Raw genomic sequence first — 27,411 nt, forward strand, 5'->3', positions numbered from 1 at the left:
AGTCCCAGGTTGTTTATGTACATTGTATACACCCCAGTACTATGTTTTGACATAAAAAAAAATGTGAATATATAATTATACAAAAATGTACACCAAGTTTAATGGTGGGTCTCTGAATGATTTTCTTTTCTAATTCTAGAGGGTGGGTTGACCCTAGGGTGTCATGAATGAAAGGTCAAGCAGACTTTCGATGCAGGTCATATTGTGATCATTTCTAGTTCCAAGGGGTGGGGATGATCACCAGGGGGTATAACCTTTATACATGTATTATCAAATGCATAATGACACAAGGAAAAGGATTATGTATGGTTAAGGGGAAAAGTATTCAACCATTTTTGAGATATGTAACATTTGCAGTTTCAGGGGGTGGTCGGAGAGACCTCTGGGGTGTCATGACCCCTTATACCAGTTAATGAGTCATAATACAATAATAGATTTGGGGCTTTCGATTTTATTTAAAGCTATTTGATTGTTTCCAGTTCCAGGGAGTGGGAATGATCCCAAGAGACTTGCTGCAATGTAGAACACATGTTTTGTAAAAGTTGGCGGTCGGCGTTTTTGGCAAACTTTGTTTGCTATTTGTGGGCATTTGTTTTATTTTTGAACGCTAACTTTTTGCTTGTACTACATATATGTTTTACATTTTGTTCTGTTATATCTTACATTATTTTGGTATGTAAAAGGGGAGATCAGTCTACAACTTTACTATGATGAGTAAAAATCATTTGTATAAGATAGGTTTTTTGTGATCTCCCCTTTTATTGTATTGTTGATATTGTAACGAAAATATGTCGTGCCTAGATATTTGTATTAAACCTTGTGTAAATAATTACTTTTCCTATACTCTACAGCATTTCGTTATAATAATACGTGGGCTCTGTACCTTTTAACAGTCAACAAAACAAGAGAAAGTCTTTGTATAAAAAAAAACATATCATTCATTGTATAAAAGTACATAAAACAAACGCGATATTTGGAACTTCCTGATAAAGTGCGGAAGGTGTAAAAAAAAAAAAATAGAAGGTGCACCACTCTGGAAATGAAGGTACAACGGTATGGAAATGAAGGGGCGTAGCAGACGTTGCTAAGGTAAACAGAACTACGGAAGGAGAATACGCTGTAACTCTGGTAGCTGGAGAAGGTGCACACTATTACAAGGAAATATTCACCTTCTGTTATTTGGAAGGGTTGTTAAACAACACCTTCTGGGCCATTTTACTATTAAGTTAATCTCCGTAGTCTAACTGTAATCAATATACAAAGAAGAGCTGTATCGCTATCCAATCAGCGAGCAGCTAACAAACAAAGTTGCGCGTGCGAAACTTCAAGCCGAATGAAACTTGGGAGGAAATAGATGCACAATAGAGCTGAAAATATGGATTGTGGATAAAATATCGCTTATGGTCGATGGTTAAACATCCAATAAACACAGGTAAGCACTGTTGTGCGTAATGACACATATTTAATGCCTCAAGGGTCGAGAACAACATCCCGAATGAATGTAAACAACACATTCAGTCCTTGTGAAACGGCATGTTTCTACTTTCGCTTTCAATCAAAAGGAATGATTATAAATAAATTGGAATATAACACATATTATCACTTGAATTATCGTATCTAAACTCCGTAGTAATGTGTAAATATCCATGTTAAACTAAAATACTAATCATACGTGATACCATGGATGGCATAAGGTACAGGCCCATGTAAATTCATAACAATATTCTTTGTCATTTTCAATAAATGTCACTTCACACAGTTACTGTTTTGCGCAATTTTATTCAGAAAAGGGGGTGGTGTGTGTGTGTGTGTATATATATATATATATATATATATATATATATATATATATATATATATATATATATATATGGAATTTAAATCAAACCTGAACAATATGTATTACATAAATGAATATCACCGCAAATTCCATGATAGTAGTTATTGGTTCAACTCGTCAAAATAAAAAAGGTGAAGAATATGCAGCCACAATCTAAGCAAATCATGGAACGTCAGAATCGCTTCCCCGGAACAACATGGTAATTGACAAACTAGGAATGGTTGAAAATGAAAATACCTGTCAGAATTATTAATATCGGCGATGAAGATGTCTGGTTAAAACTCAAAAGTCGAACTGGAACGTTACACAAAGTTGATATTATCAAATCTACAGACGATGAATAATACCTAGGAATTCTTGACAAGAAAGACAGATTTCATCAAACCGACAGACAGTAAATGTGAGGATAATGATCTAAATTTCAAACTTTGAAATAGACCGAAAGCCAGAAAGAGCAATTGTTGGGCCTTTGTTATTATTCGAAATTTGCTGGTAAAATACTATATCGTCGTCCTTGCATTCGCAGTTTTTGGCCATTTGATAATTGCCATGCCCTTTCAGCAATCGCATTTGTGACATCTTTCACAGACTTAGAAACGTGCTCTTTTCAAATACTACAGGTAAGGCAGTTGAAGCGTTGATCGATAAAGTCACCAAGCATAAACACTGCATCTTCCTTAGCCAGTGTCCGATTTGCAGGAGAGTATACAAATTAAACACTTGGCTAACGAAGACGCAAAGATTGTAAGATTTAATGTTCATTTATTAAAATTTTGGAATAATTTATTATACTTATCTATTGGCCGCCCGCGTGGTGCAGTGGTTAGAGGGTCTGCTCTAGAGTCGCGGAGTAAGGACCTGGCTTGTAGGGCCATGAAACTTAGACGAGCTCACTTTTGATCTAAGTCTCACTTTTACTGAAGGAATATATAGTGGAAAAATGAGATTGAGATCAAAATCGAGCTCGTCTTAGTTTTATGGCCCCGGAGCCTGATCCTTACGTCGCGGGGTCGAATCCACTGCGGGACGGGGTAGCCGGTCCTTCTGATGAGGCCGTATAAACCGAGGTCCCGTGTCGCAGTAGGTTTGGCACGAAAAAGATCCCTCACTGCTCAATGGCCCTAAGTGCCGAGTATAGGTATAAATATGCAGCCCTCCACTGGCAAGTGGCGTGAAAAAATTCTCGAGAAGGACGTTAAACAAGAAACAAACAAACTTACCTATTGTGTCACCACTAACTTGTAGAAAACAGCCGCGAGCATAGAATAAAAGGGCCATTAATATCGGCTGTTCCACAGACAGAGCGTGGCTTCGTTTCGTGGCCTTTTCTAGGTTTTCTTCATTCTTCATCTGACCAACCCTGTAGGGGGTCAGCAGCAGCTCTAAAGCATAATTTTTTTTTTCTCTGTGGTGGTTGAAGTGCCAAACGGACGGCAATTTTGAAACACTATGTTAGTATTTCAACCACTGTTTTTGATTTTATCCCAGGCATTAAGGTTAGATTAAACTTAACGCAGTTAAGACAGGATTAAACGCTAACATACTCCTGAAAAAAAAAACACTTGACCATGTGGTCAAATTTAATGCACAGGTTACCACCATGTAAACATCTGGTTAGAGTTAACCACTTTTTGAAAAACCGGATACACAAGTAAACTATACTTGGAAAATAGGACCGTGTATCGGTTTTGGATATTGACAAACGTGTTGCTATGGTTACTAAAAATAGAAATTCCTTTGAAATTCTTTCAAAATGCTACTCCTCAAGTTTTTTTTTTCAATTTGATAAGACTTGACACACATTCAAATAGACTATACATGTACCAAGATACCTAATTCTGTTTATCTATCGCAGCCGCAGTCTCGTGAGAGACTTTTGGTTCATTCATATTTTCTAGAAATATATAAAGAAATGAAATTTGTAACTTCATAATGAACTACTTAGAATTGAGCTGCCCAATAAATGTTTTCTGCAATGTAATTAATACCAAATTCAAAAATCGTACATATCTCTAAATCTGTTTTACTTAAAGTATTGATTTGATTTCTTTGAATCAGATATACAAAGATGAGCGAGTTTTAATTTGATGACAATATTTTATCTTTAAAATACAAGACTTAATTGTTGTCTGATAATTTCAAAGTTCACCTTTTATAACAGAATTGGTAATCAAATACTGATATTAAATTAACTATAGAACAATACAGGATGCAAATTAGTAGGTTTTTATAGGAAGAATAATTATGCATGTGTACATGTACCAAAATTTGATGGAGCGGGAACAGTGTTTCAGAATCCATTAGCTACATGTACATCAATTTTTCTTGGATTAATCTTTAGTGTTAATGAAATAAAAAGACAACCCCATGAAATTCATATCACACATAAAAACCACTCGGATAACATTGATGTTCTAATGAAATTCATAATAGAACCTTAATAAACTTTCCAGTTCCTAATATTTTTTTTTCAGAAGTTGACGCATCAAACCTTTTACTGTCACTCAGACGCTGTCAATGAGTATTATATGCCAGAACTGGCTTGTACATATATAGAGACAATTGGAAGCTAGACGTTCTCCAGCCTGTACTCATAAAGTTGCTTTAGAAAGACTCAAGATTGCTCTTCTTTGAGCATTCTATGGACCCCCCCCCCCCCCCTACGGCACTGCCTTATATGGGATACCTTCAAACAGTGTGTTTAGATGCTGTAGTGCCCAGTAACAACACACTAGTGACAATGTCCATAGCAAAACCTAGAATGCAGCAACAATTTAATAATCCTGTGATCTCTTAAATGGTCTTGTGATGCACATGGTGATTTATAACTTTAAGATTGATGAATTGATAAGATTGATTAAAATTGATAAAAAGTTCAATAACTGTAACTAAATACAAAAAGAACTAAAAGTTCAATAACTAAATACATATTTTTAAGAAGTGTTACGTCACAAAAGATTACATTTATTTTGATATACAAATGTATTAATTAATGTATTAAGGTAGCTACCTGAACTATGACAAACTGTTGCCAAAGTCCACTCTTAACCAGAAAATAACTTTTGAATAATTCTATTTGCGTATGACTGGAACTTATTACATTAAGGTTAAAGATAGTCTTCATATTGATTAGATAATTTTAGTTAAAGTTGGTCTTTGAAATGTTGAACATTTTTAATCAATTTTCCTACTCATATTTCTGTAAAATTTAGCAATCTGTCTGAAATATATATCGTTTTAATTCGTGGCGCAGTGGTATAATTACTGGACTGAAAAAAGTTATGATTCCGAGATCGAGACCATTCTTTTTCCAGTTATGCATGTTTTTATTCTTTGTATATTTTTTTCACTTTTTTATGTTTTATAATGAACATAATTTGAAAAAGTTCCAATATTCACGATACAGTTTGAAAGTGTCTTGGGAAAGGCAGTTTTAGACTATGTATTTCATTAAATGTTGCAAATTCATAGCTCCTTGCTTACAGATGATTCGAAATAAGAGTAATGAACATGTAAAATGAGTGTTATACTTGCACCTAAGAAAATATAATACACGTCCACAAATGAAATCAAATAAGTTGTTCTTGAATTTAAAAGGTAATTTTGCTTATAAATAAAAACGGGTGATTTCTTTTTTAAATTCTTGAATCGGTCGAGTCGTCGGCATGACAGCAGCCATGGCTCTTTGGGAAAAAAGTACAACTATAAAAATACTTTTCGTATGCTCTCATTTTCCAGTTACATTGGTACAACATTTCTTTCTGAAAATAAGATGACATTTTATTAAACATGCATTAAAAACATGCTAATAATTTTTAATTTTCTTTTATAAAAATCATTAACATTTTATTTTATATTACATACATTCAATATACAAAAGGGTAATTAATGATTATACAAAAGTTACATGCTTTAATAAAATTGAGTACAATTTTTTCACCTTCGAAAAGTTTAAAAGATACATCGTTGTGCTTATGCTCTATGTCAACAACCACAATTATATCTTTTCTGAAAAAGAACTTACGTTAATCATGACAGATCATACGAGAGTCATATGATTGATTGGAACTCGATGATAACGTCCTATAAAATGGTGTTCTTTGATACTTATCTTCAGATATCAGTTGGACAAACACCTATGCAGCCAACAAGAGAGGAATATGAAATCATTACTCTGTGTTGTAGTCCTTTTTGCTGTAGCGTGCTTCGTTAAAAGTCAAAATAAGAAACCGCATATTTTACTTGTGATAGCAGATGACTTTGGTTACAACGACATCGGGTATCATGGCTCTGAGATAAAAACACCGAACTTGGATAAACTTGCCGGAGAGGGAATCAAATTGGAGAATTATTACGTGCAGCCAATATGTACTCCTTCCAGAAGTCAACTAATGTCTGGACGCTATCAGGTATATTCATGGGTCCTTGATATTGTAAATATATTGCACATCAAATTTGAAAAGAAAAGCACAAGACAGGAAAGAAAATCTTGATTTAATATTTTTGTTTAAAGACAATAACTTAAATAAAATTATCGTAAAACGCATCCTCATGACGTCTGGGGACCTGAGTCAACTTGTTGCCGTTGGAATGAGTTGACTCAGGACCACTGACGTTGTGAGGATGCGTACGTAATAGACTAAAACGTCAAAATTGATTACTTTGTATAAAAAAAGTATTAATAAAAGTACTAGTCAAAAGGTTTATATATATATATATATATATATATATATATATATATATATATATATATATATATATATATATATATATATATATATATGATCGTAATGCGTTCCGGATTTAATATCCTTTTTTCTGTGAAGAAATCGTTGCGAAAATGTCTGCTAATTTGTTTGTTACGGTATTGGCTGATTACTTAAATTTCGTTCCGTACTTGCTGTTCCCTTTTTTTCATTTATAATGTATCATGCACACACGTTTGTGTTTCATCAATGATTCACGGTTTTATTGTTGTGCAGCAGCACTTAGATTTATCGTAAAATATGCCTATCAAGTCAGAACATATGCATTTTATCGAATATTCTTATTTCAAATATTCGAATATGAATTATTGACAAAATTGACATCCTTAGTCTTTATTTATAAAAGATACATACGGGGCTTCAACATGGAGTAATTTTTCCTGCCCAACCTAACGGCTTACCTCTAGACAGCCCAATACTACCAGAAAAACTAAAGGAAGCGGGATATTCAACGCACGCGGTAGGGAAATGGCATCTGGGTTTTTATAAAAAGGAATATCTCCCAACAAACAGAGGGTTCGACTCTTATTTCGGTGAGTTAGTTACTGGTAAATAAATGACTTTTCAGAGCAAGATATAAGCATTCAAAAATATATATAGATAATATTAATTGTTAGATGGTGGAGCTTAATAATACATTCGGACGTCTGTGTCAAAAGTTGAAGTTTTTTGGAGTATATTTCTTTCCAAGTTTTTTATACCCTATATTGATCAGAGTTGCATGGGAATGAATTCAAAAATAATGAAATTTTTTGAAAAAAAAATCAACTTACTGTAACATATTTTTCAATTATAACATCATTTTGTATATACATTAAAGTTGAAATTTCTGAAGTGACAATAGAATAGACAAATGCTTTAAAAAGTTTCAGAATTTTTATCAGTAGAATTTCGTTTGAAAAAAAAAGAAAACATTACCACATCCTAAAATACTTTCTGAAATACATAATCTAAGGAAATAATAGTTTTTTATCCTTCAGACTTGTGTCAGGGGATGATATAAATGACTAAATCTAATCTCTTGTATATATATTTAAAAAATGGCATTTTGATTATTTTACATTAATTGTCACAATTCTGGTTTGAGAAGACTTAATATGAAAGAAATATGATACAATAAATTCCCCAAAAATTACTTTTTGGTCTATTTAGTCAATTTTTCAAATGTTAGTCAAAAAAGAATTTTTATATATAACTTTTCTTACAAAAATACTCGACATTGAAGTGATCCTATTTTACCTTATTTTGTTTCACTCCTGACATCTGCTATTTTTTTTTTTTTTTATTAAACATTGTTTTAAACAATAAAACACGCGTTAATTCATTCAACGTTTGTAAAGCAGTTCGTTGTTTTGATATTTTTTATCATTTAGGACAATTTTTTATAATCCCTATTGATTTTGAGGTCAAAAGGTCAAAGGTCAAGGTCATAAATTCGTAGATTCTGACTGTGTGTAACAATTTCGTTTCCGGGCGATATCTCAAGAAGCTGTTGAGCCTTTGCAATGAAATTTTATACCATTGTTTGTTTTGAACATATTTAATTGACAATATGTCAAAGGGATTGGACACAAGTTTCAAAAACGGGAACGTAAAACAACGTACAATCAATCAATCAATATAATTAATCAATCAGATACTTGACATTTATTAATGTTGTTTATGATTCCTTTATCATTTTAAACTTCTAAATGGTTTATCAGTTATTGTTTTATGCTGAAATTTTTTTTTGCTTAATTGTCATAAAGATTTTGTAAAATCAATGTTTTTGGGCAACATTACAATTTTGCTGTTGCACTCCTGACACGGTATAACAATTTTTTCAGCATCAGCCATTACCACATCTAGGTCAACAAAAGGTTACTACAGTCTGTATTAAAAGCACAATATATTGAATTTTATAACGAAAGTCTTTATTTCCCAAAAAACCCCATTATTTTTTGTTTCAAAGATCTTCCAAAATATTCAATTTTCAAAATGTCACAAAAAGATGTTGCACTCTTGACATTTTTAGCATATTTTTATAGCATAACGTTTTGGTGACTTTAGATATCAATGAGGTATTTGGCAGGCATTTCGCCAGTATCAAAAGACACATGGTGAGCTATAGAAATTTATTCTTTATTGCCTATATTTTATTTTTAGTGCAGGTTGATAAATATGTTTCCGGTCATTTTTTTTAATTCACCCATGTACGATGCATCCACTAAGTTTCATTGTACCAGCCAGGTTTAAGATGCTGTATTTTCAGTCAATGTTTTCCATAAGAATGACCATGTTAATTTTTTTTTTTTTGGAGGGGGGGGGGGGGGTTGGTGGATATTAAAGTTTTTGGAGCAGGTTAATTTTTTCAAAAGAGCAGGTCTCATTCCCAAGTAATTATATGCCCTATGGTAGCTAAACTTACATGGACGTTATGCATGAATCTAAAGTTGCACACTACCAGATTTGCTTTGAATTTTTGATCTGAACTTCATTTTCCAGTGAGTGGACAGATTAAAGTTTTTGGAGCAGATCCTTTTCGAAGTGACCATAAACCATACATTTTCCAGATGAATGAGTGACCGGTTCATTCCGAGATTACTATAAGGCCTATTCTGGCCAAATTTTATGAAACGATGAATCTAGGAATGCACATTACCACACTTGTTTCGGTTGCTGAATCTAACATTTTCCGATTGATTAAACGGAAAAGATTTTTGAAGAAAGTCCATTCCCAAGTAAATTAAAATCTTAGCCAGACGAAACTTGTATAAATTTGCATCTAGGGATGCACACTACTAGAATATTTGTTTGGTGTGAGACTTTGCCTTTAGTACATAATAGATAACATTTGTTGAGGTGATCTTTGTAATCTTTAATTACCTATGCTTAAGATCAGGAAATCCGATGTTCTTTACTTTTATAGGGTACCTTAGTGGTGCTGAGGACTACTTCACACACGAAAGATGTTTTGGGGTAATGTGTGGTACAGATTTACTCGATAATACAAACCCAGCCAACTATTCCGGACAGTATTCGGCTCATTTATTTTCTCAAAAAGCAGTCGATGTTGTCAAAAATCACAATACAAACCAGGTATTATTTTTCTATTTAGCTTTAGTCTGCTAAATGAACTTTTCATTGATAATACTAAACAATGTATCTAATTCACTTCCGAGATAATAATTTGTCACTAACTAGTAAAGGGATAATTTGTCTTGAAAATTATGTACAGTGTATTTATTTGCACCTTCAAATTCTCAAAGAAAATTGACATAAATACCTGCATGGTGTGTAATAACTCAGCCTACTCTGAAGGTTCTAATAGGATGAATTTATTTGTACGTCATTTTAGTACCACAGAAAAAAAATATTCCTTTTTTTCAATGTGAATATATACTTCAAGATTCTATGACGGAGTGCTTTAGTATGTTTTCGTACCAAAGCTTGAGCATCACTTACTTTGTGTTAGAGTCTACTACTTTCAATTCAATTTTTTTTATTTATTTATTTTTATTTTGTTTTCTAAATTTAAAATGACTAATTAAATTTTTACGAGATGCAATAAATAAACGTCAAAGAAATTTTGTCATTTTTTCCATGAACCCCACCATTTACTTTCACTTATGAATGTCGAATATTGCTGTAGAAGTGTCTATTTTGCCTTGTCATAAGAAAATGTGATTACAATCGCCATTACTTTACAGCCTCTTTTCCTGTATCTTCCATTCCAATCCGTACATGCCCCGCTACAAGTACCAGACAAGTATATACAGCCCTATATGCATATAAAGGACGAGCAAAGAAGAACATATGCTGGTAATGATTATGTTTCAAGCCAATTTTTATTTCGATAATATACGAGGGGTGATAAAGAAGTTCGCGAACTATCTCTATATTTACAAAACCACAATTCAGACCAGAATGAAATTTTGCATACATATAGTCATACACATGTTCTATAAATAGCATGTCATATGTGATGTTTTACTCCATGTTTTTGACGTCACGATGTGAAAATGACGTCAATATGTAGATGACTTGTGACAAAAAATGGTTGACCCAGTCGTACTCGAGCAACGAACGGCTGTAAAGTTTAACGTATATCTTGGAAATTCCTTTGCAGTAGTATATAGTAATTGGTACAAGGTTTATGAAGACAAAAAACTTGCTAGAAGTTCAATCATTAATTGGATTGATTGTTTTAGTGAACGAAGGGAGATGGCTAAAAATGATGTTTGTTCTGTTGCCAAGTGGAAGCAAGCTTGGGAAGAGATGCGTCCTTAGTTGAGTAATTTGTTATGAAAGATCGCCAAATTAAAGTTAGAAAAATAGTTGAATATCTTAACAATAATATAATTATAAAATCCCTAAAATATCGTTTACTTTAGACTTTAAACAATCAGATATCATAAAAAGAAGGCGTCCATACTTTAACCACAATGGGTAAACGACGCTCTTTAGACGGATGACTCGGGTTGTGATGGTCACCATTCTCATTCTGGGAAAGGATATCCTTATCCACTCATCATATTGCCGAGATTTGACCATTTCCGACAAATGGACTATTCCTGACAAATGGACTGTTATTGTTATTAAAAAAAAACAAGCATTCTGAGAGTATTGCATTAGCAATACTAGTCCCCTACCGGCAAGTGGTTCCCGTTAAGAATTGAAAATACCATAATTCCGTCAAAAATCAATGAAGCGGGACGAAATGCAAACATAATCTGTAACTCATCAAGATACACTCACCAATTTTTATTTCGATAATATACGAGGGGTGATAAAAAAGTTCGCGAACTATCTCTATATTTACAAAACCACAATTCAGACCAGAATGAAATTTTGCATACATATAGTCATACACATGTTCTATAAATAGCATGTCATATGTGATGTTTTACTCCATGTTTTTGACGTCACGATGTGAAAATGACGTCAATATGTAGATGACTTGTGACAAAAAATGGTTGACCCAGTCGTACTCGAGCAACGAACGGCTGTAAAGTTTAACGTATATCTTGGAAATTCCTTTGCAGTAGTATATAGTAATTGGTACAAGGTTTATGAAGACAAAAAACTTGCTAGAAGTTCAATCATTAATTGGATTGATTGTTTTAGTGAACGAAGGGAGATGGCTAAAAATGATGTTTGTTCTGTTGCCAAGTGGAAGCAAGCTTGGGAAGAGATGCGTGCTTAGTTGAGTAATTTGTTATGAAAGATCGCCAAATTAAAGTTAGAAAAATAGTTGAATATCTTAACAATAATATAATTATAAAATTCCTAAAATATCGTTTACTTTAGACTTTAAACAATCAGATATCATAAAAAGAAGGCGTCCATACTTTAACCACAATGGGTAAACGACGCTCTTTAGACGGATGACTCGGGTTGTGATGGTCACCATTCTCATTCTGGGAAAGGATATCCTTATCCACTCATCATATTGCCGAGATTTGACCATTTCCGACAAATGGACTATTCCTGACAAATGGACTGTTATTGTTATTAAAAAAAAAAAACAAGCATTCTGAGAGTATTGCATTAGCAATACTAGTCCCCTACCGGCAAGTGGTTCCCGTTAAGAATTGAAAATACCATAATTCCGTCAAAAATCAATGAAGCGGGACGAAATGCAAACATAATCTGTAACTCATCAAGATACACTCACATACCAAAAATCAGCTCAATATCTACAAGCGTTTAGAAGAAAATTGCGGAAAACCCCTAAAAATTGAAAAGGCCATAATTCCATCAAACATCAATGAAGCGGAACGAAATGCAAACTTGATCTGTAGCTCGTCAAGATACACTCACATACCAAAAATCAGCTCAATATCTGCAAGCGTTAAGGAAAAAAGTGCGGAAAACCAAGTGGGACAGACTGACAGACAGACAGAGGGACAGACAGACAGACAGACAGACGGACGGACAGACTCAGAGGAAACCTATAGTCCCCTCCGGTTTCACCGGTAGGGGACTAATAATGAACACTGAAACCTAATTTTATTTCTTTTATGGAAGTACACCAAATTCATTAGCAGATTAAATACTGTCTCTCTCTCTCTCTCTCTCTCTCTCTCTCTCTCTCTCTCTCTCTCTGTCGAATCGCTGTCGTTGTTTCCTATTTCCTCATGAAAAATGTATTGCTATGGGACCTTTATGAAATACCCATGATGAAATTGCATATTTTTTTTTACGTGATTTAATACTAAATAATAAAACGAAAATAAAAATGTTCAAGTATGAAGCTTTTTAATGTTGAAAGTATTCGTACTCGAAAACTAATACTGATTTGAAAACGTGCACAAACTTTATTTACAACATAATTTCTACTAAAAAACTAGATTAGTTGTCTTCTACGCTCCTTACACATGAAGAAGAAATTAAGTAGCCATTTTAACCTGAAAACCAACATAATTCAATGTTCTATTCTAAGAAATGTGATTTTTTTAGGAATGGTGTCTGCTATGGATGAGGCTATATGGAACCTTACGGAGGTTTTCAAACAGAAAGGGATGTGGAATAATACGCTGATGGTGTTTTCAACAGGTAAACTAATACTTTTTCACAATGTGAATTAATACTGTTCAAGTCTCTGTTCTTCTGTTTCTAAAATTGTCTGCCTATAATTACTTTTTTCTAAAAAAAAATTAATATGTCAATATGTTATGACATTATCAGAAGTAAGGAAGGGACCAGGGTTTAATGCAGAAAAAATTCCAGATTTTAAAATAGAGGCTTGAGCAAGTCTAATCGTGAATGTTAGTATGCTTAATCCTTCATTTAATAACCACTTGGAATATATTTGTATTATTGTTATAATTTTAAAGTCATAAAAAAATTAGTCTTAAAATTTTTTATCTTTGTATTTTATTTTTAATAAATAACATACACCAAGCTAAACAATCTAGCTTTCAAGCTTGAAAATAAAGGCACAATGCAGGATTAGAAGCTATATATGGTCTGTAGCTGTAGTATGAATAAAAAAAGTCAATATAAGAAGTATATTACTTTGGCATTGGTGTACTCCAAAAGCTAGCATTCAGAAAATGAAAAATAATAGTAGTATACAATTTTTAGTCATATAATAATTGTGCGGTTGGTTAATATAGGACTGTTTTATAAACATCCATGATATTCTTTGTATGAAGAACCTTTAGCTGATCCATCTTAATCTATGGTCATTCCCAATAAAAAAAAAATGTGCAGAATAGACTTATGGTAATCGTCAATGGGCTCTAAAACATTATTTTGTTCACTTTTTCGAAAATATAAATCACGTTCAAAACAGAAAGATTAGCATAAAAACATCTTTAGTGTAGTCCATGCTGAATTGTTAAATGAAGAAATGACAACTACTTTGGTATGAACAGTCTTTATCCAGATCACTTGTCTGAAAAATGAAGGCCAGTTGTAGAATTAGAAAACTTTACAGCACGCTTGCTACTAACAGACTACGTCTATCTTGAATTTGAATCTGAATTTCAATATCAAAAATAAATAAGTAAATAAATAAATAAATTCTTTATCCGTCCAGTAACAGAATTTAATTATTTAGCTGTGTATGAAATTCCAAGAGTTTTAAAAAATCTTAAAAAGTTCCATTGGCAAACATGCAAAAACACACACAGGAAACCTAATAGGCAGATATAACATTTCTAAAACCGTATCGCACATCTACTTGACATGGCCAATTATACATTAAGATAATATTTCTTTAAAAACCAAGTGGGGAGATCAATGATAAGTTACAATTACTAAGAGGTACTACCTTTTAGGTCAAAGGAATCGCTTAAACAATTTGAATTTTTAAAACTTCTTTGGTTTTATACATTAGGGTTTTAATGTACAGTTACTTTGTATTTTACAGATAATGGGGGACAAATCCATGCAGGAGGGAATAATTATCCTCTGCGGGGATGGAAAAACTCTCTCTGGGAAGGGGGTGTTCATGGCGTGGGGTTTGTACATGGTCAGATGTTGAAAAGAAAAGGGACAGTCTCACGAGACTTAATTCATATCTCAGACTGGTTCCCCACACTTTTGTCAATGGTCGGTGGTAATTTAAATGGAACAAAACCATTGGATGGAGTGGACCAGTGGAAAACCATAAAGTAAGACATCAAATGCTGAATTTAAATGATAGTTAAGAATTTCAAGAAAAATGCATGTCATTGGGTTCATAACTTGTAGTGATGAGTCAACACCCAGTCAAAGGAGATCAATTCTACACAACATAGACCCTCTCTACCCCCCAGTGGGTCAAAGACTGCCTACAAGCCCATTTGACAACAGAATAAGGGCGGCTGTCCGAATGGGAGACTGGAAGCTCGTCACAGGTTTTCCTGGTGAGAATAGCATAAGAATATGCAACGAACAAATTTCAGTAGCATATTTTTTTTTACCTATTTATTCTGTCTAAATGTAACTCCTTGACACTTGTATATAAGATGTAAGCCTCCAGTAACTGGAATCAAGATACACCTTTGTAATAAGTTACATATTTGTACTAATCATGATAAAAGGTGTTGAAGATTTAAACTTTTAAAAGATATACTGTAATATTAACAGACAACGAAAGGGTTTATTTTCAAAATGTAAGTGGTAGTAGTGAAATATTGAGTCTTTCAGCATAAGTTAATCTGGAAAGTTAACGTAATAAAAGTATGATAGTAACTACTTACGATATAAATCCACTAATGATTTAGAATAAATGAATGACTTTGTATATATTTGCTTATTTTAATATTTTTATTATTTTTATCATAAGTAGACAAAGTCAATTTCAAATCAGCAGTAAATAACATTACCATCCCTGAATTGGATTGAATCATTAGTGGACATTGTATCATGTGGTTAACATGATGATATGCAATTTTTTCAAAAATGCAAAGTCCTATACAAATGTGACATGATTTGCATATGCGTTAATGATGTCGACGCGTTGATTTCAGGAAATGGAAGTTGGATTCCTCCACCTCATATGAAAAATTTAGCGATGTCAAAAATAAACAGTGCAGCTGAAAAGAATATTTGGTTGTTCAATATCACAGATGATCCCAATGAGCACAACGATGTTTCTGACACTATGCAACATGTAGTAATGGATATGTTGGAGCTACTAGCTCAGTATAACAAAACTGCGGTACCCTGCAGGTTTCCTAACATAGACCCTAAAGCTGATCCGAAATACCACGGAGGATATTGGGGTCCATGGGAGTAAATGTTTAAAAAATAAAACAAAAAATGACCATATTACGTTTGATTTACAAGTACATTATCACATTTTATGTTCTAAATAAATAACCTTGGAAAGACATGGCAATGTGTCTTCGTTATCACCAAAACATTAATGCTTGGTCGTAGGAACGGGGGGAAGATTTTATGCTTGTACCCCCGCAATAATAATGTCTGATGCTTGACAAGGAATTTTTGTTGGGTAGTGCCCCCCAAAGGTTGTACCCCAAAACTCAAAGTGCTTCCTGCGGGCCTGAATAGTCATTAAAAGGGTGCAGTATAGTCAAATTCTTTAAATGTAAATGTATTCTATTTTTTCATGTCAAATAAGTTATACTCAACATTCCACCCCAAAGAAATCACAAAATATATATACTGTACGTTTAGACTTGTTCAAGTCTCTTAGATAAAATCTGGAATTTTTTCTGCATTTAATTCTGGTCCATTCCTTCCTTCTGATAATGTCATAACATATGATACATTCATATTAACATTTTTTCGGACAAAAAAATCATAGGCAGACAATTTAAGAAACAGAAGAATAGAGACTTGAGCAGATCTAATTTAAATAGTGAAAAAAGCAGTTTAACCGTTAAAAACACCATCAGCGTATTATTCCACATCCCTTTCTGTTTGAAAACTTCTGTAAGGTTCCCTATAGCCTCATCCATAGCAGACACCCTACCTAAAAATTTGACATTTCTTAGAATGAAACAATGAATTATCTGGGTTTTCAGATTTTAGTTTTACTGAATCGGGGAGTCTCCCACTCTCTATTCACCCGTACTAATGCTATTGTGATTCAAATTCAAGACCCATGGTTGACCCATTCTAATGTCATCGGGAAGAACCGGTCTTGTATAGTAGACTTTCTCCTCTAAAATCTTTGCCCCCCTCCCCCATTCCCGGAAACCTGGCTCTACAGCATGATTTCTGTAAATTGGCTCAAGATTTCTAAAGTAGAATTTCCCCTACGGAAATCCTACACAAGATTAAATTTTCCGGGGGAAATCCTACTCTGTTTAGTAGTTATACAGTACCATTTCTCCCAGAGCCAGTTTTCCCCCACTGAGAATACATGTACTTTGATATTGGCTTATCTGTAGTAATTTGCTTTTAGGTATAAATTAAGTTAATTTTTCTTTTTTTTTAAATCGACAACGAATTTCTTTCAAACGGAATTGGATAAAAATTCAAATTTTAAAAATTATTATATCTATCTCTTAAATCTAGCAATTTAATTTCAACTTCTTTTTGAATATGTTTGTCTAACATTCATTTTCTATAACTGGCATTATTGGATGAACAAAACTTTCACAAATGTTTTAAAAATGTTCCTTACTATTTCTGATTTTGAAAAAAGCTAAATATCCATCTGATTCTTCTTGACATGTTTACTGAGATATTTATTCTATGAATAAATTAACAGCAAATTTTAAGCTCTCTAGTGTCTTATTTGCAGTAAAACAATATATTTTCCTCGAAAAATACAATACCAAAAAATGATGATAATGATAAAAAGAAATGATAAAGAGCTTATCTCGGTCTTCAATGCTGAAATTACATTTCAAACGAAATGTTTACAAAATGTAGGTCCCGTAAATAAACTTTTGGTGTGTGGACTACTCCTTAAAATTTTGGATTGAACTACAAAATTCAAAGTACATTTATAGAATAGTTGTAAATTTTTTCATTTAATATAACTGTTAACTTTCATTTCATCTTTTAGCCAAAATACTTTCGCTGTCAGAGGTTAATATACATAATTTATATATGTACAAGCTAGGGGAAGTCCTACTCTGGGAAAGAAAGGGGGGGGGGGGGATTTGGGTCTGATGTGTGATTTCCCCCGAGAGGAAATCCTACCCTAGAATACAGTTGACGTTTGATAAGAAAGACGCAAATGATCCATTCATACGCAAAATTTCACCACTTCAATGCTCATCATTGTATCCAGTGTCCTCAGCTTTTCTGATGGAAGACTCCAATTTTGACCGTCATCTTTCTCTACATTTAACTTTTCAAATTGTGGATTATGCAGTAAATTCTGTCTATTCTATGTTGTTTCAATACATGTACATGTATGTTTATCTGCATTTTATTTTGACACATTTTTAAGTGCTATTTCTACATGTGTTAAATGTGAAAGGGCTATTTGAACGTACATCTGTGGTTGATAGTGAAGGCACCTGTAATACGAGTGAGCAATTTTCAACTAACGTCGGTTGTTTTAAAAAAAAACTATCCGTATACTAGTTTGACAAACCCCGCATAATGACACCCGAACATACATGTATATGTTTTATTACATTTTCAACAGTGAAATACTGTGATTTTTTTTATTGAAAAAAATGTGATATTGTCTCACAGTGTGAAAGGATACCAAAGTGATATTCTCTCACAGTGTGAAAGGTTCTCAACGTAAGTAAAAAACAATTTCTAGCCTGTCATAAGATAGAGATTAGTAACTAAACCATCTTGATAGAGACTTAAACCGTCAATTTTTTTCCAAATATGTTGCTAAAATCCATGTTACAATGTTTTCAATAGGTCTCACAACTGCTAAGCTATGACTTCTCAACCGCTCAACCATGACGTCAGAGCATATAACACTGTGTTATAAAAAGACAGAAGCAAAGGAAACATAAAAGAAAATGTAATGAACAGAAAATTCAATATATAGTAGTTGGATATGGAATTTATTTCATTCGTGAGATAGGATTTCTTTATAGATTTTCACTCGTGCTTTGCACTCGTGAAAATATCAAAAATCCTGTCCCATTCATGAAATAAATTCCATATCAAACAAAACAATTGAATACCTTCTATTTATCCTCCTTAGACGGAGTAGAGAGCTTTTGCTGTACTCCCGGTGTCAGCGTCGCTATCCCAGGTTAAAAGGTTAGGATTAGGTATCTACAGTGTACCTTACCTATATTTCTTGAAGAGATACCATTTTGAAGTTTTCAAAGGTCTGTTCCAGTTTCTTTTAACCTTACTTGGAAAAAAAAATTCCTGGACAATGCATATAAGGACATACATAAAAGACATTCTTTAGATGCAGCAACTGACCTGTATTTCCAAGGTTTCTATCGTCAACTTACCTCATTTATGTAGCAATATACTAGTACCCTTATCACCTGCATGTGGGGTTTTTGTCTTCCAGTTGATTACCCACGCAAGAACATGCTCTTCGTATGATCAATTTTCAAAACAAGGCAAGCCATTAACCAACAATTTAAAGAAACAAGGATATCAACAGTCTCATTCGAAGTCATCATTTTGCAAGTTCTATGGTCGATACATTGACCTCATTAGCAAATACAATCTATCATTAGGTCAAATACTGTCTGACGTTCTTCATACTAATTGCTAGGCCATTATTTACGGAATTTTCCATTTACCCGATCATGACAAGGAGCACACGGTGGGTGTGACCAGTCGGAGGGGATACTTACTCCTTCGTGGCACCTGATCCCATCTCTGATGTTTTTGGAGGTCCGTGTTTGCTCTGCTCCCAATTTGTATTTTTTAAATAGACTTTGAGCTTGAATACTGTTCGTTATCTCCATATTTCACTGTATCTTCTTGAAGAGTGACCATGCGTCTAATCTTGATCTGTATTTTCTGGAAGTACTACATTGCATGCCTTAACTGACCTTTGTTTTCCGGAAGTGTGACCATACTACTAAACTTGACCTATGTTTTCTGGAAGATCATGCTATTAAACTTGCTTTGGATGTTGTGCAGCTGATTTGTATTTTCTGGAAGAGTGACCAAGCCATCAAACTTGCTTTGAATGCTGCGACTGACCTGTATATTATGTAAGAGTGGTCATATTTACGGTTTTGAAGCAGGCTCCCGTGTAAGTATAATTTACCTGTACCAATCTTGCCTTGTTTTGATCTAGGGATTTGATTTTGATTCTAGAACTGCATTTAGAAGAGTGACAATGTATAGCATCGTCGCAAGCCACGGGTTTTCTGTCCATTCTATTTCCACAAACCCGTGGCTGCCTCCTACCAAATTCTCTCGTTCTCGCGACTGAATCATTGAATATTTATTAAATGACGCCAGATTTACCTTGACCAATGAAATCACTCTGTAGCAATTTTTGGTACGCTTAAATGGCGGCGCCCATAATGAAATCATGTTTGCTATGCGTGGCAGATTTATTGAAAAAAAATACGATAGATCCTGAAAAACAGAGGTGGGTAACGTATATTCTAAAATACTTACAAGGTTTTACATTAAAATACAGGGTTTCGAATGTAGACGTTGTGTGAGAACGCTGAATAGCGTTACTCGTTAAGAAAGGAAATTCGAACCGAAGTTGATGTACAGCTCGTGGTTATGGTTACATCCAAATACAAGATAGACTGATCATTTTCATTGGTTCTGACTTGAAGCGTCAGATGTTATTCCATTGGTTGAATGTATGTTATTATTATTCATGAGAACGAGAGAAATTTGTAGGAGACAGCCATGGGTTTGTGGAAATAGAATGGACACAAAACCCGTGGCTTGCGACGATGAATGTTTAGGTGTTGACGTAGGTCTGTTCAGTTGTACCTATAAGCCTAACCTTGACCAAAATTTCTTGAATTATACACCTAGGTATGCACACTACTAGATTTGCATTGGATGCTAAAACTGACTTATACTAGTGTATTTTCGATGAGTGGCCATATAAAATATTTATTTAGTAGGTTTGTTCCAAAGTAACTATAAGCCCTATATGGAAGAATCTTTCATCGGTGATGCCTCTTGAGATGCATTCCACCGGACTTGCTTCGGATGCTGCATCTGATTTATATTTTCCAGGCGAGTGATCAGATCAAAGATTTTTCAGCAGGTTTACTCTCAAGAAATCGTACCTGAAGCAAATCTGTATGGATGATCCATCTAAAGATACTTAACTTTGGTAAAGAACTTGTCTTTTTAATTTTTGAATTTAAAGGCATCTGGTGATATACATACATGGAACTAATTGATAAGACTGTGTTACGCATAAATAGCATTTATACAAGTGTGCTTTGTGATGTTTGATTACCTATGTGCGTTTTTTTTAAATCGTGACCAGTGTGTATATAACTGGTGAGCAATTTGGTTCAATGGAACAGATATTAACAACGTTTATTTATAAAGATAAGATAAAAACATGGCCTTCAAGTTGTGTAAGTAGTCGCATTCGTTGAAAAGCAAATTAAAAGTGAAAGTGGCTAATGTCAAATAACTAATAAGAACAGAAGAAAAAACATCTGACACCTTCTGGGAGAAGAGTTTGCCTCTATTGAGTTTGCAGTGGGTATTTATATTTTCTACGTGTATGATAAAAGCAATTATGTTAGATATTCTATTCAACTCACACCACATAAGCTCACAACTGTTTTTTAAATGTCATTTAGGTTAGTAAGAATGAGTACAATATACCCTGCGTTGTTTATGATTCTGTTGAGTTTTTCGACGGCTCGGCAAGAAGATCTTCACTATATCGGGGTAGGATATAACTTACTGACCGGAAATCCTGATGGGAGCTTGGTTTCCAACGGAGGAGTCGATCCAGGCCTACTGTACACCAGGAAAATCTTTGAGGTTACCGAACATGACTCACCAAAAAGAGTACAAATCGAACACCGCCATAGTTGTGCTAATAAGAACACAACTTCTATGTACTATGGAACCAAATCGTACCAAGACAAACTAAAACTTGGTGTAAAAACTTCAGGTGACCTATGCTGTTTTTAATTGAAACAGAGAGAAAACTGTATTTTAATTTAAACGCTATTTCTGAGTCGCAAAAGTAGACAAGGAGAATTTTAAAAAGTGCGTACTTAGACTTGCTCTAGTATCAAGTCATGTGCTTATTCGTTAAATTCTAATTATGGTAACAGCGTCTTCAAACTTGTTTTCTACAACCCATAACTACTCGTATGTCCTCTTATGAATGTCATTCTAGAAACGTGTACTTGATATGTGATATGTCAATTTCTTCAGCTCACTTGAACAAAAATTTAAGTTATTTATCAATAGTTCTAAAAATGTCTTTTCTCTTTTTAAACTAAAAAAAATTTAAAAATAAATAACTATTTCACAGTCATTTGTTTATTGCCAATAAAGTCATGAATCCTAATTAGGTAAAGGGAATTCATTTAACAAATAACTAAAAATACTAATAAATAATTAAGAAAAAGTGAATATAGGTAATTTTTTTCTTTGCTTCTTCAAAAACCACAAGATTAAAATGTCAAAACTTGTACAGAAACTCTCCTACGTAGTGTCAATTCATTTCTTTTAAGTACTATCTCAATGATAAGACTACAAATGTACAATCATTCCTCCATATAGCTAAGGTTTTAGAGACTCGATTAGGACCTTAGCAAGCATTTAATAATTTTTATATTTTCATTAAGATTATATTGAAGTAAGAAAAGAAAATTTAAAGGAAAAACATGTAAATAATAAAAATTATGATTTTTAAGGTGTCCGGGCTTGTCATGAGACATTTTGAAAAATATAAGCGTAACTGCTAGACCATGACATTTGACCTACTTTTCAAGAATACTCCAGATCGTAAACTTCATTTGAAATATATATATATATATATATATATATATATATATATATATATATATATATATATATATATATATATATATATATATATATATATATATATATATATAAAGCACTAAAAATGACCAACGACACGAACATTAATAATTGTCAAATTTTCGGGACGACCTGTCCCTTCCTCAGGATAAAGAAAAAAGTTAAGAAGTCATAAAACAAAGGAAGCAGAAAAACAACTAGCACTACTACTAAACTACCAAACACTAAATATTTACAGTATTACATGTTTAAGTTGAAGTTCATTGAGTTTTTTGGTCCTAATGGTAGAACGGTGATTATTGACTCTCTTGCGCGGAGATCTCCTGTTTCACCAACATACTGTTTGGAGCAAATTTTGCAACTGATGAGATAAATGCAGTTAATTATTTGCTCCAAACAGTATGTTTGTAAACAACTGTTTATAAACTTCAACTTAAACATGTAATACTGTAAATATTTAGTGTTTGGTAGTTTAGTAGTAGTGCTAGTTGTTTTTGTTTCTCTGTTTCCTTTGTTTTATGACTTCTTAACTTTTTTCTTTGTCCTGAGGAAGGGACAGGTCGTCCCGAAAATTTGACAATTATGATTGTTCGTGTCGTTGGTCATTTTTAGTTCTTTATATAAATTTCCATCCGTGACCTTGTATCTACTTAGTAGATCCGACACTTAGGATATACAGTGTTGTTGGTTTTTAGTGCTTTATATATAAATATATATATATATATATATATATATATATATATATATATATATATATATATATATATATATATATATATATATATATGTATGTATATATATATATATATATATATATATATATATATATATATATATATATATTTATTTATATATATATATATATATATATATATATATATATATATATATATATATATATATATATATATATATATATATATATATATATATATATATATATATATATATACGTATTTATGACCTCTTGCTTGCCAAATTGAAATTTGAATGCATTCTGGTATAGAATTAATGTGGGTTTGCTTGTGTGTGTATGTGTGCGCGTGTGTGTTCCTAATGGCAAGTAACGTGACAAAGGTGAGCGTGATAAATCTCTTGTTTGAAATAATTACCAAGTATTTTCGAAGATGTATCATATTTTTTTCAGGTGGCGCAAGTGTAGGGTTAGCCTCGTTTTCATTCACCTTAAGTGGAAGTGAGTACTAGTATGTTCAAATTATGAATCAATTTTTTTAAGGTTTTAAGATCTGCATGGTCTCCAGCGTTCATATTAAAAAGGCGTGTAGACTTTTAGTGTTACGTACATTTGTACACTCCTGATTTTTGGCAAGGTCTTGACAAATTAACTACCTTTTTGAATGTCTTTTTACAGGATACCAACAAGCTCATAATAAAACAAATTTAGAACACAATATAATTCAGGATCAGCAAAATCTATGTAATCTTGGTCGAGTGCGTTACATGACTGAATTAGCCCATGCAGGCAAATTTCCCATTACCCAAAGCTTTGCTGCAGCTATTTGTTCACTTCCGGTGACATACAACCAATCGACTTACATGAACTTTTTAGATCAATGGGGGACGGTCAGTAGAAAAAGATTTTACATTTTTTAAAGTTTTGAACGAAATAGTTAGAAAAGTTGATGATCAAAGAGGATATTTTTTTTGTTCGTTCGAGCTACTAGTATATGTTGTCATTTACTCTGTGCAGAGGGAAATTCAAAATTCGGCAAGACTATTTTTTTTCTCAGTTACCTCTATTCAGTAAAGCTAAGTTTAATTGAAATTTACCTTTTATATATTTTCCCATAAAAGACATCAGTTAACTCTTTTTCAGCACATAACGATTGAAGTTGAGCTTGGCAAAAAACAAATTAGCCGCTCGCAAAGTTCCTTCAAACAATTTGTGGAGCAAGTGAGGAAGTCTGTGAGTCTATATTTCCATTTGATTAAATTAAGATTAAGATGAACTTTAAATTTCTTTAAATTTCTGTTTGCTTCTTTGAAATATTCTAACTGCAAGGATTTGCATATCTAATTGTCTTTTGTTGTTGTCAGTCTGTCAATGTCACGTGTATATTTTCTCTTATAAAGTCAGCTAGTTAGTTCTCTCAAACGCACATGTCCTTTGGAACGTTTTCAGTGCCTTCTTTTCAACTACTGAACCAATTTTACTCGATCTTTTCACAATCAATTTGATTATATCCCAGAAGAGGGGTAATTGTATACATGTACTAGTATATATACATGCAGTTCAATGGATGCAATTCTTTACATTCATGTGTATTAGCGCATGAATTCTTTAAGTCGCAAGTATTGCTACCATTCGAAGAATTTTTAAAGGATAGGCGAAATATCAGTCGAATGCAGGCCATTTGTAATTATCTAAGATATAAAATAACACTTAAAAATCATTGCACAAAACGTAGCCACCTTCATTGAAAAAAATTAATTCAAAAGACCTTTTGCATAAATCTTCAGATAGGATGGTGACCCCTCAGATCTCATAAAATGTAAGTAAGCATTATTTAAGATGAAACTTTTTCCCCTAAGTTCCATGAAATACACCAATCCGGCCAACAGTTTTAGCATGGGTATTAAAAGTGGCCTTTCTTATTCTCACTTCATACGAGATGTCTAGAATCTGTTAGGATTTTCCCACAGTATATGACAAATACACTTAAACTAGCATTCGATTGATAGTTCCCCTCTCTTCAACTATATGGTGGTCCCACCAGATAAGTCAAGTTAAATTTTTTTTCCGTATACTGACAAAGAAATGTTACATGTTTGACGTTGAATACAGTGTATATTTCCTTTTTTTAAAAAAGTAAAATTACTTTGATTACAGTAGAATTTCTCCTGTCTTCTGACTACACTATTTGTACATAACGTACATAACTAATAGAAAATTTTGATTTCCGTGATATGAGTTACTTTCCGACATTTTTTATTGCTACTGTAACTAAACGATTTTCAGGGAGACTTTGACTTAGATGTCGGAGGATCGTATCTCGGATTTTCCGCATCTCTAGGAATCAATTTTGATACATTCAAACAAAGTAGCAGTTTTAATCAGAACTATGGAACCTATCAGTACACTCTGCAGTCCGGCTCTGAAACCCTCCCGGAACCGATTAGTCTGAAACTACAGACCATTGATGAAGCCCTGCAACCCGTATTCTGGCAGAGATTTGATGATTTAATCGCCGCAGGTATTTGCTCAGCTGATGACCAAATACGACTACAATTAAGAAGATCACATTTAATCCGATCTTTGGAGGATTATGCAGCATACAAAATGGCACCTACTCCTACTGGTAATGTAATGCCGCGGATTGTAAAGTCTAAGATTGAGTGGTCATAAGATCTAGATGTGGCTTTTTGTAATAGTGTGTATTTCGAAAGTTTAGAAACTAACGATTTTTGACAAATAATGAATTTGACATGAAATCACATTTGTACATGAAGAGTTGCTTGAAATCAATTCCATCGATTTTTTTAACATATGCATGTTTTATACTTTGGCTACCAAAAAAAATATTTACATTGATTTGCACTGAACAGTTGATAATTTACGTCAGATGAAATGGAATTACGAATATTCTGCAATATTGCAGGTTTTCTTAGAGATATATTTTCTCAATAAATACATGTACTGTGTCATTATTTTTTGCTAAAATTTTGTATGGTTTTTTTTTTATTTCAAAGACCCTAAACTGATTATCCCAGTCACGTGGCCGAAAGGTACATACGGATTAATGATGACGACTTCCAGGTGTCCTTCCGAACACTCCTTTTCCTGGCACACTGGTTACGTCATACAAGACACGGAAGACTTTCATAACCATAATTCCTGGTCTTCAGATATTCATGTATCTGGTAACTTTGCTTTTGCTATTACGTCATTCTGATTTGATCCGCTCAAGTAGATCGCTTCCTGTGTATCGATCTATGTGACCGGGTCAAAGGATCTGATTTTAAAGGGGTTGAGACACAAATTTGAAGCTAATATTTTCTAAAAATTTTCTAAAAGATATCATGGCTTATATATTGCTAGAGCATTTCACACCGGAATAATATTTAAAGGATGTTAAGAAATTCTTTTATCTGGAAATTATTAAAACTACGATTTTGGGGACGCGTTTGAGTGATATATATCCTTGCACTTTCACAAAGTAAACTTTATCCATAATACTTAGAAAAAAGAGAAATTTTGTTGTGTATTAATGAAAAATATGAAAACAATAATCCAGAAAGTTCAGAGTAGAAATGCAAGAAAGCAAAACCAACTCACCAGTATTGTCAGTCCGTGCTCAGTGATGTGTGCAGACTAAACAAATTGAACACATCCGGTAAAACACTTAAAATAACAGAACACGTGCCCTGTTTACAAACACAGGTGTTTGACGTGACTTGCTATGAAGAATATCGTTGTCATTCAATTCTTAGAATATTCCTGTACGTTCAAATCATTAAACTAAAGTTATTTTGAGTATAAATTAACATTTTTAAAAATATTTATCTATAATTTCAATTATTTACTCAAGTATAATATTTACATTCAATGAAACAAAAACACTGACAGTGAAAATGCCATTTACCATGCTACAATACACTAAAGATGAAATTTTAACGAGATTGGGTCATGCAAGTCTTAGGATTTTTTCTAAAGTATATTTTAACATCTGCAAACATAGCTTCATTAAAAATCACAACAGAAACTGGGGGGTCAATACATGTATGCTTCATCTGGTGCTTTCAATATGACCTTTCTTGACTGTAATTAAACCTTTCACACAAATCATTTTTATCAAGTTTTTCCTCTTATATGTTTAACCAAATAAATTATGAAACCAAATATAGTCTTAATCTATGTTACAAGGACACATTGAAAATTATGATAAAGAAAGAGTTCCAAATTACTTTGTATAATCAATTATGTGACCTTTATACACTTAAAGAAGT

General features: G+C 33.1%; 2 protein-coding genes across 3 annotated transcripts in view; both read left to right on the forward strand.

The window, feature by feature from the left end:
- Window positions 1–27,411, forward strand: part of LOC133197381 (uncharacterized) — a 127,240-nt gene that overhangs the window by 96,627 nt on the left and 3,202 nt on the right. For both annotated transcript variants that reach the window (XM_061333385.1, XM_061333384.1), the window contains exons 2-7: window positions 21,240–21,559; window positions 23,591–23,638; window positions 23,816–24,027; window positions 24,281–24,370; window positions 25,424–25,763; window positions 26,155–26,325. In XM_061333385.1, coding sequence (XP_061189369.1) covers window positions 21,250–21,559; window positions 23,591–23,638; window positions 23,816–24,027; window positions 24,281–24,370; window positions 25,424–25,763; window positions 26,155–26,325 — 1,171 coding nt within the window. In that variant the 5' untranslated portion in view covers window positions 21,240–21,249. The remainder of the gene's footprint in view (window positions 1–21,239; window positions 21,560–23,590; window positions 23,639–23,815; window positions 24,028–24,280; window positions 24,371–25,423; window positions 25,764–26,154; window positions 26,326–27,411) is intronic.
- LOC133197386 (arylsulfatase B-like) lies at window positions 1,335–15,915 on the forward strand. The gene is made up of 9 exons (XM_061333392.1): window positions 1,335–1,432; window positions 5,958–6,249; window positions 6,953–7,139; window positions 9,515–9,684; window positions 10,296–10,407; window positions 13,048–13,143; window positions 14,465–14,708; window positions 14,788–14,942; window positions 15,549–15,915. The coding sequence occupies exons 2-9, from the start codon at window positions 6,001–6,003 to the stop codon at window positions 15,815–15,817; spliced, it is 1,482 nt and encodes a 493-aa protein (XP_061189376.1). The 5' UTR covers window positions 1,335–1,432; window positions 5,958–6,000; the 3' UTR covers window positions 15,818–15,915.

This window comes from Saccostrea echinata, unplaced genomic scaffold (assembly GCF_033153115.1).
Source record: "Saccostrea echinata isolate AGI-Se365-2 ecotype Australia unplaced genomic scaffold, CSIRO_AGI_Sech_v1 ptg000030l, whole genome shotgun sequence".
In the NCBI taxonomy this organism is placed as follows: Eukaryota; Metazoa; Mollusca; class Bivalvia; order Ostreida; family Ostreidae; genus Saccostrea; species Saccostrea echinata.